The following is a 20828-nucleotide window of genomic DNA, read 5'->3' as shown; positions in this document are numbered from 1 at the left end:
GTCATGAAAAAGAATGCATTGTGTGTCTAAAACCAGACATTAAAAGCTGCATGGATAGGTTTTAAAAATAGAGATTCCCTAATTAAGAGTCTTTCCTTGTTACCCCCCAAGATGATAATATAGTACTGTGACAGATGGCTGTAGTGGGTGACGCCAGACCAGAAACAGGGAGCAACACAAAACAGGAAAGACAGAGACGGGTTGTTTGGTGAAGCGGAGCGCTTGGTTGCGCTCAGCATTTAATAAACAAAATAAAAGATTTAAATAAAAACAGCACACGGCACTTGAGACCAAAATAAACAGACAAACAAAACAGACTAACACTAAACAAAAAAGTGGATGAATAGACAAACAAGGTGAGTCAAATCAATTGTTATTTACTTTTTCTCCTTCTCCACTCATCGAACACACAACCAAGTGAGTGCAAACATTTTGTTTTATGCAGCTGTACCGAGACTCGATAGCTAAATCAATAATTCAACTGGAGTCTCGGTACAACTGCACGTGAATTAATCTAGTGCAATTTCCTGTACTTACATATTACGTTTTACCTGTATGTGAAGTGCCTAAACACAAACATACATTTTAAATCACTCGTGTTCATAACCCATATTATATCCCGTGTACCAATTACAATACACCAACATTAACACAATACATATAAGATATAACACAAAAATATGCACAGGGGCGGGGTACACTGCCACAAGTACACATAGGTGTGTCCAGCAAAATGTTATCCAAGTGCAACACAGATTCCAAAACAGCTGAATGACTTTTCTTGAAATGTATTCATGTTATGAATAGTAGCAGACATATCTGGCCTTTTTACAGTTCTCCCGCAACATAAGGAACCCTTATGCACTGATCACAATATCTAGATCAGTTTCACATATTTGGAAGGAAATATTATATTTGATGATTATTATTATTAAGAATCAGAACCATTGATGAATGCTTTCATGCATTTCTGGCTGATCTTCAGCTTGCCAATCGCTGGATATATTTAAATGGTGAAAACACATGCTGCTGGGCAACGTGAAACTGCCATTTAAAATGAAGTATTGTACTAAAAATGCAATTTAAATGAAAAGTGAAAATGTGATTAAGTGCATATAAAGTGTTCACAACCAGGGTCTGTTGTAATTAACAGTAAACATGTTAAGACACCATGAAAAAAAAAACAACAAAGGGATCAGACCTTCACTGAGGAATAGGGTTTCTTCACTCATTCAATACTTGCTTATTTTCTGACTTTGTTCTTTAACTCCCTTTGTTTTTGCTGTACAAAAGGTGATCTCAATAATAAATGAACTTATTATTTAGATATTCAGTCTAGTCTTGTAAACATACTTGAGCTTTTAGCTTTATGAACACCTGACAATCAGGGATAGAGGAAATACAAGCCCCTCCAATTACTCTGCTTTATTATTATTATTATTATTATTATTATTATTATTATTATTATTAAAATAATAATAATTATTCATTTAGCAGACGTCTCACCTGAAAGATGGGGCACAAGAAGATTAAGTGACTTGCTCAGACTTGACTTGAACCTGGGACCTGCTGGTTACAAGCCCTTTTCCTTAACCACTGGACCACACAACCTATCATGATCAACATAACAATTGTAGGAATTCTTAAAACAGGTGGAGGCAGTTCTGCTGCTGACAAGGTGTTTCAAAACCTTTAAAAGAACCTGTTAGAATAAATGGATTTAATGTGCGAGACTGTTTAATTCTAATTGCCTGGGCTCTTCCAGAAAGTGTAAGCTTTCTGATGTAAGACTACATAACCTTACTACTATACAAATGCCACCAGCTAGCACCAAAAGGTCCAAAGTACAAACCACATTACTATTTTAAAGTCTACTAGTGAAACCACTTTTGCAGAAAGGCCTGCGCCAGCCTACAGCAAACCTCAATGGACAGTAGTATATGGATCACAGTGGTGCAGAATAGCAGTACTGCAGTAATTTCTAGTTGTCCCCAAATACCACATCCTGTCAACAAGCTTTTACTCTAACACATTTAACCATCAATTTAAATAAGCATTGTTCAAAATAGCTACAAAGCTTCTGTGAGTCTATCTATACAGCTGTTTTGTGTGCAAAGAGAAGGTCTCAATACTCAAATCTTCCAGCACAAAAAGGGTTAATTCCACAGCAGAGATATTCAGATAAGGGCAGTAAAATAGCACATATGACATGTTGCAATGCAGGACTGTTTCTGGAATAATATGCACACATTAAGTCTGAATATCTTTTTTCATGTTTGAAACAAACAAACCCTTCATGCCGTCTGTGGGTTCAAGAATGTGCCGCCCCTGCTGGTGTACACGACAGGATTTGAGAGAACTGAAACTTTGCTTTCCTGTGTTAGTTACAAGCTGGCATAAACACAGAACACTGTGGTAGACTAGTTTAACCTGCCTGCAGTTTCTATGATTACTGCTGTAGCTGTCACCACATTGACATTTCAAAACGCACAGTATGGTTTCTACACTGTATCCTTGGCATTCCACATGTTTGTTAAGTATTGACAGTTTACACTAATTCTATCTTAGACATGAATAAAGTGAGTGTCTCTCCAATACTACAGTACTAGTAGCAACAACCAAATCGAAAACAATGTATTGGAGTTTTGAAAAGTGAATTACTCATCCAGGAAGCATGGGTTCCTTTCAAGTAATCGATGGGAATCAAACACTTTTGGATGCACTCCTATTGGCTGCTACAAGAAATTAGCTGTTTCCATTGTGTGCAACTTAACTTCTATTCAGTTTATTTTAAAATTGAAAATGTACCAAGCCTGTGGTACATTTTACCACATAATATGGATAATAGCTCCTAGATACGTCACACCCAAAATGTCTTAAACTTCCAAAAGAAAATGGTAACTATGCCGACAGCCATGGTTCTACTTTTCTCTCATTACTTATTTAATATAAAGATAATCTGCTTAATCTAGTTCAAGGTTTCTTCAGTTAAATTCAGAGCAAATGAAAAGTTTCCAGTTTGTTAACATCCCGCCACCACCCATTCTCACAGCTAAGCCGCTACACTGCAGCAAAAGGTTATGAATTACAAGAATGAAACAACCGTCATATAAACACGCAATGACTGAGAAATTCTATGCGTCCCTTTTCTGGGTTATTAGAAAAAGGTTCTGTGTACAGACAGCAAGAATTAATCTGTGCCAAGTTAGTAGTACTGACCTTATCTACAGCTATCTTCAGCTGAATTTCCAGTTATTCCAGGCGTCTCTAGGTCTTTCCAGGTTGTTACACTAACCGCTCATTAATGTACATGGACACAGTTCCTAGAATTTGCCTTTCACACAGTGGAATTCTAGAATTTTTCACCTAAGCCCTTTAAATCTATATTGGTACCAACCTTAGAATCGAATTAAACAGGCTACATACTGCATCCGTTTGGTTGCTTTATTTAGAAACATTTTGAATCCAAAAAAACAACACCATAGCATACTCTTCATTATTGTTTTATTACATGTTTTGGTGGATTTGCCTGTTAAACCGGACAAAGACTTTTCCGTTAAATGTAGTGTTTACAATCAATTCACAGGGCTGCCTTAACAGAAATTAATTTTGCTGCTGACTATCATTAAAGACAATGTAGGACTGAATTAAAGCCTGAAGTTCAGATTAAAACGTACCACTGGGTAGGTCAAAACTCAGTTTGCTCAAAATAAGCATTGCTACAATATAAAAAGAGTGCCGTTTACAGTTCTCAGACTATAAAACTGTCTATTTGGTGTGAAAGCATCTGCAGCGTTGTCTTACCCACAGCTGGTTTTCAAAGTAAAAGGCATCCAGAAGTTTGACGATATACTGGTGGTCACAGGATGCCAGGATGTCTATTTCCACCATGTAGTCTTCCAGTTCTTCTTCACTCTTCGTCTCTATCACTTTTGCAGCAGCCAGCACACCAGTCTCTTTGTTTTTAGCCTACAACACAAAATATTCATTCACTAAAACACAGATCACTATTAAATGTTGTGTTTCTTATCCTCCCACAAGTTCCCAATCTCACATCAAACACTGCCTGCTTCAGGAAAGGTAAACAATTCAACAAGTACATCAGTGATGACAGACTTAACCAATAGCTCTATAATTAGAACTACTGCATTAGCTTCACGAAAAAGCAAATCACAATGACCTACAGTACAGTACATTCACTGTATGGACTGAATACATATCAAAATGGAAATGTACATCCACACACTGCTGTTGTAAATAACCCGTGCTAAAGAAAATCAAAAGCAGCTTTTATAGCAATATGATTAGTGGTTCTCAACATAATATACAAGTGTTACTGACGGATGGGCAGACAGACAGGGAACTTCCTTGAAGCCTTAGATTCTGAAACTATGCTCTCAATAACAAGACAGCTAAAGAAGGTCCTTAGCAAGTATAATCACAATTGAATAAGCAATTGTTTAGATGTCTTCAGTATACACTATGGCTAAGGGGTACAACAACGGCGAGAGAAAAGGAGGAGAAGGGAGGTATGTGAACATCCCTATACAGCAGTTACACTGCTTGGGAGGTAGTGCCATGCTGTGAACTGTACTGCAAGCAACAGCTCATCTCCTACAACCCCCAATACCTGCACATACTGTGGAGAAGTGGACAGAGCCTCAGAGTGTAAAAGGTCCGTATTGTTAGTCTGAGTATGCAGGACATGCACAGTAAGAATATGAGGACTGTGCTCCGATAAACAGCAGCTTGTCACCTAAAGACATTGAGAGTTCTGGAAAAACTTGAAATTCAACTGCCTGCTCGGTATGTAAGGATTACAAAAGATAGACGGTACACTGCATTCGCACTGTGGCCACCTTTATTCCTAAAGGGTTAAATAGAACAGTTTAAAACACTCAAAACAACCTTTTGGTAAGACATGTTCATAAAAAATTAGCATCAGCATATGCATGCGGTATACCTGTACACTACTGTTTTAACAGCGAGTCTAGCTGTACATTTGGATTACACAACTGTTAAGAAACATTACATATAAAAAGATTAAACTGAACCCATCTTTGTTTGCATGTTTAATGGGGAAACCTCTATTTTCGATGTAGCAACAGAATCAGTATGTTTTCATAGACTATCAGGGAACAGAATGCTCCACTTGCTTTTTTCAACCAGCCAGTCAGGCGCGGCTGCTGAACACAGTTGAAGGTGTGCTCATTCACAGTGCTTGCTTGGATCTGCTTCCCTGACATTGAACCAAGTGAGAAAACTCAAGAGACCAACGTTTTTGCTGAGAGGTGTGAAACACTGAAGGCATATACTCACAATGATGTCATTCGAAATACTCTGAGTCAAGGGACAGACAAATCTTGTCATTCTGACCTCCCCAAAAAAGTAGTAACAGGGCTTTATATTTCTGGTGGTTTCATTTGGGTGTAGTATAAAGGAAATTATATTTCTATCAGCCACCCACTTACTGTAACACGTCTCTAAAAACACAACATGTAGCAAGGACACATGCTTCTGTACTTGGAAAGGTTTAAAGCACCTAACTTGCATGTTTCAAACTTGCTGATGATATTAGGATGGGCTTACTTTTTCAGTTAGCAACATTTTAAGCTCAGTACACACATAATAAAAAAAAAACGTGTTCTGGGCCATGGCCAAGAAAGAAAGAAAAAAAAAAGAAAACAGTCTTTACTTAGTTGCCTTTTACATAGTTTAACAGGAAGTTCCACACCCAATTTCTGTAGTAACTTTCTTCCAGTTATGAGGAGACAAAATAAACAAAACAAATTAATGTTTTATTTACATATATATATATAATATATATATATATATATATATATATATATATATATATATATATAAAGTTGGTTGATTTCAAATAGTGCGAGGTGAATGGAAACAAACTCCCCAGGGGGACACAACCCCACAAGAGCCTTCAGTACCACAATCTTTTGAGGACTGAAAACAGAGTGACTTGAAAAGGGTACATTTTAGTGCGAACGGCTGAGACTCGCACCATCCCTTTTTAAGAAAGATCCTTGTTTAAAAAGTTACTGTAGTATATTATGTGATGTGTTTACCTGTATATGTGCATAACACAAGAGAGCTTTGTGAGGCTTAGAGTCTACATGTTGCAAGACGATTGGCACACATTGAAAGCAGTTACTGTGTAAGTTAGGGTGCCTAAGGGTCCACATTTCAAATTAGGACCCTTTAAGACAGAGTCTGACTGCTTTACTAGTATGCACTGTACAGGGAGAAATTCAGGATGGTAACAACATAAACCCAAAACATGGGGAAACGTCTGTAATCATAGCAGAATAATTGAGCCAGACATCTGAGCTCCAGGCTCTGGACTGTAGGAAGGACACTGTTACAGTATCTGCAGTATACATATAGTCGGCTTCCCTATCTAAAATTCACAAAAGCTCAGACAGGACTTCTCATACAGTATAAGCTTCTATAAAACTAAATCGCACACAGACAGTACAATCCCAGACAGATTTGCAGAAGATTAGGCTGTATTTCCTCTAACTGAGTTTCAAAACAGCTAAAGTGAATGGCTTTATCTAGGTATATAGCCTCCTTTTATTTTGTATTTACGTATATGTGTGAGAGTGTGCTTTGGAAAACCCCTCTCAAAGCTGTCTGTGTGGTAATGCTTCCTTTCACTCACCAGCAGTCTGAGATGCATACCGTTTGCCTTCCTGAAGACAATGCCTTACTCTTCCTGTATCTTTCATACTCCTGTCCAGTATTCTGCAGTTTTACATTTCAGGCTCTCATATCTCTTATGAATGAGTGTTTAAGTTAAGGATGACAAACACTATGGTCTATCCAATACGACCATCAATTGTGCTCTACAGCAATAAATCACTGAACTCACAACGACGTTGTGCCTCTTCTCTGTGCTTCTCAAACACTCACAGGAAAAAACAGAGGGCTCTCAATGATTTACAACTGGGATGCATTCATATACTTGGTGCAAGTCTATATATATATATATATATATATATATATATATATATATATATATATATATATATATATATATATATATATATATATATATATATATATATATATATATAATATGCGATATATACATAAAATACCTGTAGGCCAATAGTATTTCTGGTATTCAAAAGATGTATAAGCAACATGCACCCCAATCGGAACAGACAATCCTTCTTGAAGGACTTATTTTAAAGGTGCTGCAAATAACCTATTAAACAGAGGGAGAAGGCGAGACAGGCCTTGCTGTTTGAAAACAACCACACACAAGTAGTTCAATTTTTTGAAATGGAAATAAATCTTATTTGGACAAAAATTATAGCATTTTGAAGTATAAAAACTTAAATGTGCTGCAATATAACTATAACAGAGAGAACAGGCTTGCAAAACATTTCCTGAAAACACACACAAAGTAGTTCATATCAAGTTTTTTGAATACATCTTATTTGGACAAAATATAGCATTTGAATTATAAATCTCAGCTTCTGTAATGAACGACTGACAAACCTAACAAAGAACAAAAGCAGTTTTGTAAAGAACAAGGGTGTATAAAACTTCATGACAGAACATGTACCATTTCGCAATTGCTCATACTGCTGAATCAGTTCCTCGGTGATACAGCTGCTCACATCAGGGTTTTTCCACCTATGTGTGATGTGAACAGTCAACAGTCTTTTGATTGCAGTATTTTTATTACCAATATGCTCTGAACCTGCGAATGAAACTCATTTGGACTGTTGCATTCTGTAGCCATTTACAGAGGTTATGGATTATTTCTGTTCATATTATATTTAAACAGTTAATAAAAAATACTACTTGCAGTATTTACATTTTGTTTACCATCAAATCATAAAATCAATCATACCAATAACAGCAATACAACGTTTTTGTTGGTAACGACGTTTCCTGGTTTGTAATTTAGCCTTGTTGAGTTCATAATGCCCCACGCACAGTAAATGGCTTAATAATCAAATCAATTCTGTTTACATGGGAAGACACTTAAAAGAATTAAAAACAACTCTGAGTCCATGCTGCCTAGCAACAACTGCTTGTTACTGCTCATGCTCAAGTAAACCGAATTATCAAATTAACCTCTCAATACTTCCTAGGCTAGACTTAAAGTCAACAGCATGCAATACAATGAAGTTTCAGATGTTATGGATTTAGGGTGCCTCTCCTAATTCTGGGATGAAACTAGTCCAGAATATGGATATTGGTGACAGGCTGACATAGCCAGTGGATACTACAGTACATTAAAATATGGACAGGAGATTTTCTGTAACCTGATTGGTCAATCAGACGCGCTTAAATTCCGATTAAGCCCGCCCAAATGTTAGTATTCAAACTTTGTTTATTCACCGCTCCAAATCAATCCGCCTGAAAATCTATATACTGTGTGATAAATAAATAAATCTGTTAATAGCTCGGGATAAGCATTTAAAATCTTAAAATCCTATTTATAAACACAGATGTAAACCAAAACAGTGTCTAACAAACAACCAATAACTAAAAACATGAACTTTAATATTTTCAAAGCACAGACTATAAAAAGAGTGGTTACTTCCTGATCTTGACTAGGACAAGTCTGATGGGTATGAAATGGATGAATATTTGCAAAAAGAAACTACTTCTGGTACCAATAGCAGCATGGTAAAGAAAACAGTAGCGATTCAACACTGCCTTCCAGACATTCTACAACAAGACTCCGAGTTAAACAGTCTTAAAGAAAAAAGCTATTTAAAAGCTGGCTATCAGAAAAGAAAAAAAATGACAACTTTGACAATGAGACTCTAGAACTACACTAAGAGAATTCTATGCAAGGGTAAAAACAGCTAAGGAGCAGTACAGCATACAGAGTTACTAAGGAATAAGATCAGGGATAAATCAACACCTAATAACTCTTCCTTCAGTAAAAACTGTAATATTATGAATGACTCCGAGTAGACAAGTTCCAACAACATACTGAAAGCAGCGATTAAGAAAATCAGGCATGCAGTCAAAGACACAGCAGCGTATCATGATGCATTAACAAAACAAGACCTTGAAAAAACTAATTTCCTTTCTACAGATACTCCGAAAAGTCTCTTGTATACAGTCTGGTATAACATTCAACTACATTTTGCTCGCACCACCAACTTCCTCTTGGAAAAAACACTTTAGGAAATATGATTCCACAGTTAAATAAGTTGGCCAACCTGAGTAAAAGGCATACAGACCACTGTTTGCAGTCCACCACAACACAACTATTATCTAATGCCGGTCTAGAATGCCAAGAAAGTATAGCAGTAACCGGACATAAAAATGTGTCTTCGGTAAAGTTACTGGGCACCGGATGAAAAAGAGAGACAAACCTGGTCTCGCATACTGACAGGAGGAGGAGAAAATGCTAATATTTCAATAACATTCACCTGTTCTGAATTTTCCAAAAAAGACAACCCATCACCTATGCCAGTTTCAAGAAACAAACTTTCGTCTAGCCTGTTTTCAACATGCTGATAAACTGTACCGTTGCTGGTAATATCCACATCAATAACTACTAAATAATACAAGGCATCAGATTTAAAATGTAGGCCTATTTTACTAACATGAATTTAAAAATAAACTTACCTGTTTGTCGTTCACTTCAGTGTTGTTGTTTTTCCTAATACTTTATATAGGTTTTGTTTTATCTGTAAGTTAGCCTACATCTCCCGGGAAATATACAATGAATTCAGGTTTGGATGTTTCGCAAACAACTATTGTCCAATCACACTGGAGGAGTGCAGCAGCCTGGCATAATCCTAAACAAATTGCATAACAAAATTTAATCCGCTGCAACAAAACCAAGTTCTTGATAATCACGAAAAATGCTATTTTTTTTTAATTATTTAAATTTGTAACGTATCCACATTCTAATAGCATTTGAGCCCCCAGAAGCAGGCTTAACCTTGTGGTAATGCCCTTCTCATTACATTATTGCCCTTGACTACGGCTCGGGCATGTAACTGCACGAGGCAGGCATTACCACACGATTAAGACCACTCCTTCCGGCTCAAATGTTTAATTATTCATCCCTGGAAAGCAGGAGATAGTGGCATATTATTATTTGTACTGTAGTAGTATTACTTCCTGAACAGGTAATACAGTAAGACATTGGCCTAACTCTGATTGTATGTACTGTAGCGGTTACATCACACAGAGCGAGGCAATCCACACACAGGCGGAGGGCGGGGGCGAACCCGGGACCTCTCGCACTAAAGCACAGCGCCGATACCTCTGTACAAAAGAGCTGGCTCCTTTGCAAAGCAGTATATATCGGGCTTATGTCTTTGTATGTGACTATGTCACCTACCAGCCCTGCTGCTGCCTCCCCCCCTTGCATGCTACAATACTGTACAATTGTGTATTTCAAATTGTTTACTCTACAGCGTCTAATGCTCGTCCTTGACAACTTTATGGACCCCAATCAAATAAAACATTGTTTAAAATAAAAGATGGCTGTTACAGACAGCAACAAGCTGAGGTTGTTTATAAACCAGAACCTCTCCCAGCAAGTACCTACCTTGTCCAATAGAATCTGCTCTGAATTCTGTTGCTGGCAACACATCTTAAACACACATTTGCCGTGTCTTGTTCACCCTTAGGCACTGCAGTGTGTACAGTACTACAAAAGAACATTTAGACAGCATTTTGAATTAAAAAGAAATCTATGACATAGGTGGTGTTCTATTCTTCTGCTATGCAACCACTTTGCTGACTGAATCAGTATATTTTGGCCATTTATTCTGCATAAAGAGAGCACGGTTGGCACACAAAACAATGTAGAAACTACTGTAACTGCACACTCACTAAAACTGCTTTCTTTAGCAAATACTGGAATCGTGGATGTGTGATCCTTTATCCTGATAAGGAGATTGCAAAATTACAAAACTTCCTACCAGAGCAGAATTATTTATTTTCCTTCGGAATTAAAACTGTATCATAAACGGGTTACCCACAGCCAACACTAAATGACACAAGAAGGTCACAGTAATACAATTTATCTAGAGTGGTTAAAATGACAGGAATTTTGTGCAAAAAAAAAAAAAAAAAAAAACATTTCCGCTGGTTAATGTCATGGCTTTTGAACTCCACCCAGTTCCCCAAAGACCTAAAAAAACATTGAAAAAGACAAAGTATAATTTGCAAACGCATTCAAGAGGGTTCCATTCAGGAAGGAGACCATGCCCTTGAACTGAAGAAGCACTTGTAAATTTGGTCAAAAGTGCACTGCTCTTTTGATGTAGGTCTACAGTATAGTATATTGTAATGTAATTTCAATTTTGCATAACATTGAAAAAAATAAAACACAGGTCCAAAATAACTATTTTGCCTGTATAGAATAAATAGACAAGTTTTGCTTGCCAGTGACAATTAAAGTGACAAGAGGCTTAAATCTCAGCTCACATGCAGGCCAATTTTAGCAAGAGGGTTGTGCTGCAAGAGGACTTCCAATATTCAGTGGCTGCTGAGGTCTTAATTCCAGCACTACCTTGTCCAAGTATCTTTGACACCCTATCACTGCCAAACATGACCAAGTTGATGCAGTTGTCTGTTAGACATTCTACTTGGTCTAATTCAATTTAAAATAACGGTTTTCTTTCTGTCCCTTACTATATAGCATTTACCATATGTGTGCGATTCTCATGTTACAAAAAGAATACTGCAATGCAATGCAGTTCTTTTGTGATTATGATAATGAGAAACACTCAACTTCAACACCCTGCTTACAGCAACTATGAATTCATTAAAATGATGGGTTTGAACATTGTAACAGTCCAATTTAAAACTATCAATTCTACACTGCCTAAAAAATGTACCTTGTCATAAAAGTCAAGAAGATTACTTTAAGCCTAAGTTGTGACCCAATTACAGAAACTCGGATTTTGCATATTAGCTATAAATTAAAAACTGCTGTGTCTTCAAGTGCAAAACTTGATTCCAAGTTACAGCCCAGGGACTTGAGTTCAACAACAGCATTCTGACAGGAAACTGCACATTTAAACTGTTGCCTTTTAAGTTACAGCTTTAAGTGGCAGGTTTCCCTAAACAGTGAAATATGTATAATGTCACAGAATACTTGAGAGCAGGGACATCCTGCCCACACCCTCTGTCAAGAAAACTTATCACAAGGCACTGGTGTGCCTGGGCCACAGAGATTATAAAAATAAATAAATAAATAAAAAAGCTTGTTTCATTGAGGTCTGATTTTGTCAAAGCTGGTTTTAAAGGCTAGTCAATAACAGTGAACGGGGGTACTTCGCCAGCTTCTTTTTCAAAGAAAGCATGCAGTATTGTACCATCAAAAGCACCTACATAAAAAACTGTAAATCTTCTACACTACAACGCTCAACATATTATACACTGAACAAAAATATAAACGCAACATGTAAAGTGTTGGTCCCATGTTTCATGAGCTGAAATATCCCAGAAATTTTCCATACCCACAAAAAGCTTATTTCTCTCATATTTTGTGCGCAAATTTGTTTATATCCCTGTCAGTGAGCATTTCTCTTTTGCCAAGATAATCCATCCACCTGAAGGGTGTGGCATATCAAGAAGCTGATTAAACAGCATGATCATTACACAGGTGCACCTTGTGCTAGCGACAGTAAAAGGCCACTCTAAAATGTGCAGTTTTGTCACACAACACAATGCCACAGATGTCTCAGATTTTGAGGGAGTGTGCAATTGGCATGCTCTGCAGGAATGTCCACCAGAGCTGTTACCAGAGAATTGAATGTTCATTTCTCTACCATAAGATACCGTGACGAGACCCTGAGGCCCACTGTCCTGCCTCCATCACCTCATGTTTCAGCATGATAATGCACGGCCCCATGCCGCAAGGACCTCTACACAATTCCTGGAAGCTGAAAACGACCCAGTTCTTCCATAGCCTGCATACTCACAAGACATGTCATCCATTGAGCATGTTTGGGATGCTCTGGATCAACGTGTATGACAGATTTTCCAGTTCCTGCCAATATCCAGCAACTTCGCACAGCCATTGAAGAGGAGTGGGACAACATTTAAAAGGCCACAATCAACAGCCTGATCAACTATGCGGAGATGTGTCGCGCTGCATGAGGCAAATGGTGGTCACACCAGATACTGACTGGTTTTCTGATCCACACCCCTACCTTTTTTTTTTTTTTTTTTTTTTTTTTTAAGGTATCTGTGACCAACAGATGCATATCTGTATTCCCAGTCATGTGAAATCCATAGATTAGGGTCTAATGAATTTATTTCAATTGACTGATTTCCTTATATGAACTGTAACGATTGAAATTGTTGCACGTTGCACGTTGCGTTTATTTTTGTTCAGTGTATTTCCAGAATGTGTAATACAACTTCCATGAATGAAAAACACAACCTTTTATTTTGTTTTCATCAACTAATTGTAAGTCGTTTAATTAATGGAGCATCTGCAAAAACACAAACCGATGAAAAAGACAATCCAGTCTATTCTGTAATATTTATTTAACGCTGTTTAACATGTCATTGTATTGCTGTGATATTTAGTTAATGCTGTTCAACATGAATAAGGTTTAAACATATGGAGCGCTTATATTTTGAAGGTTGAACATGAAGCTCTGAAAACAACATATGGAAACAGGATGGGAGGAGTGGTGGGGGAGGATGAATAGCCTGGTTCTTTAAACTGTGGTCCGATAGGGTTAATTTACTACATCAAGCATACATCGCCTTTCTTTAGAGGCGTCATATGTTGCTGTTTTAAGTAAGGTACGCTGAGGATTATGAACCAAGGTATGTCTGCATGAACAGATGGACAAATTTACCAGCCAGACATTAATGCTCAGTAGGAAAAAAGTGGCAGTTAAATTCACAAGCACAGGAATTGCTTTCACTAAAAAAGGATTTAAAAATCAGCAGTTGCTGTCTCTTCACACACCCCTATGTCATGTCGCGCGACCCAAGTTAGTAAATGTAGCAAACAACACTAAAGTGCTAAAATAAATTTGTGCCAGGGACGTGGAAAATAAATAGCACTGGCACAGGCACAGAAAAGAGTTAAGATGAAGGTGTTTACTATCAAATACTGTAACTTAATGCCTTGTGCCCTACACACTGCAGCCTTGCCACCAAACATCTACTTCCCAGTGCACTGCTCAGACACAGCTCAGTGCTTGAGATGTTTTAGTAATTAGCCCCTTTCACTTGGCCCCATGTGTTTCTTGATGTATGACCTGCTGCCCTTATCCAGGTGCTGATTAAACATTAGGAAGAGTGTTTACTTTTTTTTTTTTTCTGTTCCTCCCAGATGATGCCTAAAAAGCAGCACATGTTGAAATTAAATCAACATGTACTGTAGCCAATTACTAAAATCTATCCTTTCACAGTAAAAAAAGGGACTTAAATTATTTTTTAATCTCTTTTTATGAACCTGCATTAACAACTTATTTACCCAAAATTGGTGTTTCGAACCAGAATGGCCAGCAAATCAACAAGCACTGACCAGCATAAAGCGATTTTGGCCATGGCCCTGGGAAATCTTTGGTATGCAGTAGCACAGGTAGTTAAAGGTCTTACACATTGTGTATTTACATGTGCCCCAACCCTGCCCTGTATGACTATTTGAATGACTTCAGTATGACTAGAAGCGCTCAGTTCAGTAACCACAAGCTTTCAGTGAAATTTCTACTGTAGCTTTTGCGTTTGTTGTGGACATCAGAGAGAAATAGTTCACTTGGAAATAGAAGCCTGCAAATTGAATGTAAACCATTGACTGTGTACACTCAATCACACATTAATAGGTTCAAAATCTGGTGATCTGTAGTCACTTTACAGTCCTTGCTGTGTAATTAGGGCCCCTTTGACAAAAACTAACAGGCTGCTTGATATGTGCGTGAAAGAACCATTCTGGAGCCAGGATTAAAATGTGTTGTTCAGGAAGGCATGTTACTGCGGTTGTGAAGTTTTAAGCTGAGGAAATGCATATGTACTGGAAAACTGTACATCATTTAAGAGATTCGAGTCGGTGACTTTAACGACACTGTACATAACTCGGTTATAATCCGATCTGCCACCGATTTCCTGGTTTGATATGCATCGGTGTTTTCTCGATATTGCCAACACACCAGCCTGACAAAAAAAAAAAAAAAAAAAAAACATTTTGAAAGCACAGCGCCGTGTTTAACCCCAAACCCAGGCGTGTATGAAACTCATATCTAGCAATATCGAGACGCTTCATTGTATCGCCCTACCCTGTTAAAGTAGCTAAGTGCTGCAAAATTAAGAATAATAATAATCTTACCTTGTAAACTTTGCCAAAAGCTCCGTCCCCCAATTCTCCGATAATTTCCCATATATCATTGGGGTTCAAATCTCTCTGTACATGAGCATACTGTTTTGTTTTCTTTTTCTCAAAAGTGGAAAGTCGTAAGATTTTGCTGAATTTTGCAAAAGCCATGTTGAATCCCACAATTAAAACGGGAAGAAATAAACGTGTTGAATGAAAAAATTCACGCTGAAAACTACCTTGTTTCGATTGCCTTCATCAACTACAAACTACATTAACCATGCCACTAAGCAGAACTAAAAATAGGGACTGAATTTAAACTCCCTGGTAAACTTTAAGACCACGCCCTAATGGGTTAAACTGTTTTTATTTTATCATTTCTCATAAAGAAAGTATTTATCCTTTTTTGTTGTCGTTGTTGTTTAATAATAAACCAAGCATAACTTATATAATGCACGTCAGTCGCATAAAACCACTACTAAGCTCTCCACCTGCTAACGCTCAATTGACTGGTCTTGCTCTGAGTAATATTGGTGCTGTTAAACAAGCCCCACCTTGTTTGCAAGCGTTGCGCTCTTGGTAGTTGTAGTTTATTTGTACACGTGGTCTATAATAGTTCACTGAAGGTTCTATGGGTTAGAAAAACTACATTTACCAGCCTGGCAGGATGCGCTTAATGTTTGACAGGACTAAGGGACGTGCGATGATTTTAATTTTAAAATAGACATAGAAAGGGAAGCATATATGCTGTTAGTGAACGCTTTCTTAATGCAATTCAAACGATTTTGCAACATATGTGTAGTTATGTGTGCGCCAGATTATGCTATGCTATTTATCAACAGAGTGTAATGTATACGACAAATCTGCGTGTGCTTGTTGAAGAGGTAAGCTGTTGAAAGAAAAATAAAAATGAATTAAAATATATACGTTCCTTCTATTTTTATTTTTTTTTTCTGTACCAAAACTATTTATGTTAAAGGAGGGTCGTCAAGCATATTTTTAGGTTAACTTTTCATGCACTACAGAAGTGCGGCATACTAGAAAAATCAATTGCCCACTATTGCCACCTGCTGGCTTTACTTTACCTGCAACACTACTTGTGCAGTACACCACCAAGAAATGCCGCACATAACAAGTAGAATAGGAGAATAAGGACGAGTTATACCAGTCATACAAAATATCTCAGGATCATGTTAAATCAGTAAAAGAATAAGCACTAGAAAAAAGTACACCCAAAAACCTAATTCTGTCATGAGTAGCTCCTCCTCTTGAAATATTGAAGTTGAACAGTGTTTTCAGAAAAGAAAAATCAAGCTATCAATTTTCGCACTTATAATTCCCACCTTTTTGAAACCATGCTAAATTTGGTGATACAATAACAGTTCTAGGTGCCAGAAATACTGTCATAAAAGTCATAAATAAAACCCTATTTCTATTGATTACAAAAATAATGTTGCGGAAACTAATATACATCCCCGAATAGTTGAAAATGGCTTAGTTTACACTAGCAGTTGGCAGCTGAGTTAGTGAAATCTGTTAACCAAGGTAATCAGAATGGCTTCCATACAGTTCTATAGTCAGTTTAATGCAGCGTTTCATGAAATACGAGACATTTTTATTGTAAAATAAACATTTTGGGGAATAGTTCAGAAGTTCGGATAACATCGCTAACGTAAGGATTAAAAAAAAAAAAAAAACATCTACATGAAAAAAAAAACATTCCTTCTTCTGCAGTTCAAGACTGGCAATGGCGTGCTTGATACCTCAAGTGGGCATAGTCGCTTTGCGGTTTAATTCTGCGCAGTCATCCGTGTAAAAGACAAGTTCCTGTTAAGAAAAGGGAAACACAAACCCGTTTGGCATCATCGCTGTACAATCAACATCCATGGGCACATATTTGACATATCTGCACTGAAACAATTATATTTATTTTCTCATCAGTTTAGTATGCTTCACACGCCGTATTGTGTTCTTGAAGCAGTGAAATGGTCCTTTTAAACTGATCATAATGAGAGTAAATTCTTAACATCAACCAATGCCACCAATGTGGTACATTTATGTGACAGAACGACATTGTAGTGAACAATAAACTCTTACCCCATTACACATCTTTGCCATGATGAGATACAGCCGACGAACCTCTCTGATTTGATCCTGCACATTCTTGTCCTCTGTACAAATTCGGTCACGCAAGCTCTCAACCAAAAACAGGTAAGAGCGCATTTTTGACATAACACAGGAGTTCTGTGGAGGCAGAGCGTGTGTTTAATGATTCAATAGGAACAAACATAGAGCACGCAGGTAAGGTATCATGACAGCATATTTGGTACATTACACCTTCATATGGGCACAGGAACACTTAACAGTGCCCCTGCAATAAACTTCTGAAAGTTAAATATCGAAAAATACTTACATGCACATCAATGTAAAGATCTGGTAAATGTGCAGTACAACTCTCCTTTAAAAAGAAAAGACACGTAGGTACAATCAGTAGCCACACACTATACATCACCTCGTATTGCACTGACCTTGTATTCCTTATTCCAAATTAGTATATGGTATATGTTTATAAAACTATTTACATGAATGGATTAAATTAACCTAAAACAGTTATATATATATAAGCTTACAGACATAAGAAATCATCACATTTGACTTACAGTGTCTGGAGATTTCTTCATGCGTTGGGCACGCTCTGTTATTTCCTTTCCCAGGTTTAAAACTCTGGTGTAGCAGGTAGGCGGATAGCAAAAAGCACAAACAGAAAGAGACAGAAACGTTACTATCTGCAGCAAAGACATCGCTGATGTTATTCTGTTTAAGCTTAAAAACCCAGCTGAAGAGTCTTTATATATAGTGTCTTGGGATCAAAACAAGGGTGATGTGTATCCAGTCACTGCACTGTATGACTTAAAAGAATTTCAGCGCCTGTTTTGAATTTGGCTTTTTAAAATTCTGGCATTTCAAAATTGTTTGGACAAAGTGACTGGGCCAAAATGTTACAACTGTAGAATGTCCTAAAGTAATGTTTTTTCGTTTAGTTTCTGTAAACAAGCTATTTCCAATTTGAACGCCATCCTCAGGTCTATTAAAACTATGAACCCTGCACACACACGTTTTCCAAAGAAATATTTACAGATGTGCTGTCCAACCGGCACTAAAACACGGTAATTCATCCCTTTGAACAAAGATCCCTTTTATTATACAGTATATCTCACTCCAAAAAACTGTGTTTCATTTTCACTAAATCCACAGCCAGCATATAAACGCAGCACAGAGTACTCTAAATAACACATTCCCTTTACCGTAATATTTGGCCAAACTGTTTATTCAAGCATTACTAAAGTTTCTCAAATACCAATGCACAACAAGCATTAACGGAATCTATTTGAATTAACCAGGTTTTTCTAAACTGTAGCTTTATTCACAGCTGTATGGAACAGCAAATAAAAGTAATGACTGCTCTGGGATTCACTCAGTGGTAAATATTTACTGTCACCTGAAATAAATTCATTTCAAATTACCTAAGCACATAGCCAAAGCTTCAGATACAGATATGCTTGTGTGTGTTTCCCTTTCTATGTTATGGTATTTGTAATAATTCTGGTGCTGGATTTGAATGTTTTTGGGTTCTGTTCCAATGTTCGTTCAGTTTTTATCCGTTTTCTATAAACCTGCCTTTACCTGGCTTTCAGTTTGTGTTTAACTCGTCTGGAAAATCCTGTGTGTGGGATCTGACCAGCTTTATCTTAATATATAAAGAAGAAACTTTGTCTGTCTGTCTGTCTGTTCCTTTATGCAACCGGACCCCGCAGGAGCCAGTGCAACCAAACTCTACATGGCCTCCTATCTCATCCAGGAGAAGGTCAGGGGCTATGTGTGGATCCAGAATTTTGACCCCTGGGGTACTTTATTTAGTAACCCCATTGCTGGATCACTACAGTAGCCACGTATCTCAAATTAAAGAAACCCATAAAATCCAAAAATAAATAAATACAAATAACAATTTAAAAAAATGGCATAAAACAAAACAAAACAAAACAAAAAGTTTTTAAAAAGGGGAAAGGGGTCTGAGCGCATTGTGCGACACCCAAGATCTGTAACTTATAGGAAACAATAAGGCTAGCGTTCCCCAATTTGTCATGAATGAAAAATTTGAATATTGAATTTCCCCGCGCAACACCGGGTACTTCAACTAGTTCAATACAATCCTTGCTTAAAGTTCCTAATAATGCATCAGCCTTTGTTTTATTATTTTTTATTTTATATATACACACACCACTAGATGTCACTTTAAACACATCTCAAAGAGTGGAATTAGGCAGATCTATATTATGCATACTATCAATTCAAATAAATAGTTCGACAATGTACTGCATTTCTAAAACTTTCTTCAGCAGGCAAATGATCTGTGTATTAACTATAATTAAAACATTTTACTTAAAAAAATAAACATATCCTATAAGATTTACAGTCCTCCCCAAACAGCACCTATGTACTTTACCACCACTAGCTTGCGCTAGTTTTCCAAATTCGTTACTATCTTGTAGTACCGGTATTTATAAGTAAACAAACGGCTTTTCTTTAGTTAATTAATAATAATAATAATAATAATAATAATAATAATAATAATAATAATAATAGATTATTATTTATTCCATAACTATTTTATCGCCGTATAGATGCGTACGTATATATTATAATATATATATATATATATATATATATATATATATATATATATATATATATATATATATATATATATATATAATATATAGACAAGTGTTAGTAATCGTTAAATCGTAGCAAGTCAGGTCAGCTCCTACAGCTATAAAACACACTTCAGTAAAGCCAGACCCGGACAGATTTTCAAATAAAAATAATTTGCCCTTAACCTCGTAGTAAACTAAATATTACTTTCTACGACTATAACGACTATATTGTAAAATGTAATTAGGCTCTTTATAAACAAAAAAAAAAACAATAAAAAAAAAACTGTCGCTTTTTTTTACATTTTAAAATATTTAAAATGACATTTTGCTTGCTGTAGATTTATATGACAACAACCCCAACATATTAAACTCGTATGTACTACATAGACAAATGTGTTCCTTTAATGTAGGTTACAGCTCCTAGCTCTAGCTTCGTATTTATTGAGTATATCAATCCGCCTCCCTCTCTCCAGCGCCCAGTCAGATGTAAATGTAACTCAGGCAACGATAATGTCTATTGCTCAATCAAGAGAATAAATTGCACTGAGCGTTAGCCTTCAGCGACTTTGTCAGTTGCTGATCTTCACACAGATGCACCTGCTCCAGTACAGTTGAACAACTAAATTACAATGATCTGCCACCAGCGGTACGCTCTACCTATAATTTCCACTCTACCTATTTTCTCAGAGTGATAGTTACAATCCTGACTGAAAGGGGGCTGGGGTGTTTTGTGCGCTGTCTGTATTCTGCATTAAAGATGCCTCAGTAATGTTCTGTAAGCAACAAAGCAGCTGTGTTGTGTTGCTCCTATTTTGGGA

The 20828-nt window shown here is 36.9% G+C and overlaps 2 protein-coding genes across 2 annotated transcripts in view; both read right to left on the bottom strand.

Annotated features, from left to right (window-relative positions):
- The window catches only part of stk10 (serine/threonine kinase 10), a 41513-nt gene extending 24747 nt beyond the window's left edge, over positions 1-16766 (bottom strand). Inside the window, exons 1-2 of the mRNA XM_041265699.1 lie at positions 15311-16766; positions 3805-3969 (exon numbers count right to left, since the gene is read on the bottom strand). Of these exons, the coding sequence (XP_041121633.1) occupies positions 3805-3969; positions 15311-15466 (321 nt within the window). The 5' untranslated portion in view covers positions 15467-16766. The remainder of the gene's footprint in view (positions 1-3804; positions 3970-15310) is intronic.
- A 93-nt stretch (positions 16767-16859) lies between these two features.
- zmp:0000001268 (CYTL1 domain-containing protein) lies at positions 16860-18182 on the bottom strand. Its single transcript, XM_041265703.1, has 4 exons — positions 17956-18182; positions 17709-17753; positions 17393-17539; positions 16860-17122 (listed from the first exon to the last, which is right to left on the bottom strand). Exons 1-4 carry the CDS (start codon positions 18094-18096, stop codon positions 17060-17062), a joined length of 396 nt encoding a protein of 131 aa, XP_041121637.1. The 5' UTR covers positions 18097-18182; the 3' UTR covers positions 16860-17059.
- Between the last annotated feature and the right edge of the window lie 2646 nt (positions 18183-20828).

Source organism: Polyodon spathula, chromosome 12 (genome assembly GCF_017654505.1).
Source record: "Polyodon spathula isolate WHYD16114869_AA chromosome 12, ASM1765450v1, whole genome shotgun sequence".
NCBI classification, from domain to species: domain Eukaryota; kingdom Metazoa; phylum Chordata; class Actinopteri; order Acipenseriformes; family Polyodontidae; genus Polyodon; species Polyodon spathula.
Note: the sequence above shows the minus strand (reverse complement) of the source record. Positions and strands in the feature narration are given on the sequence as shown.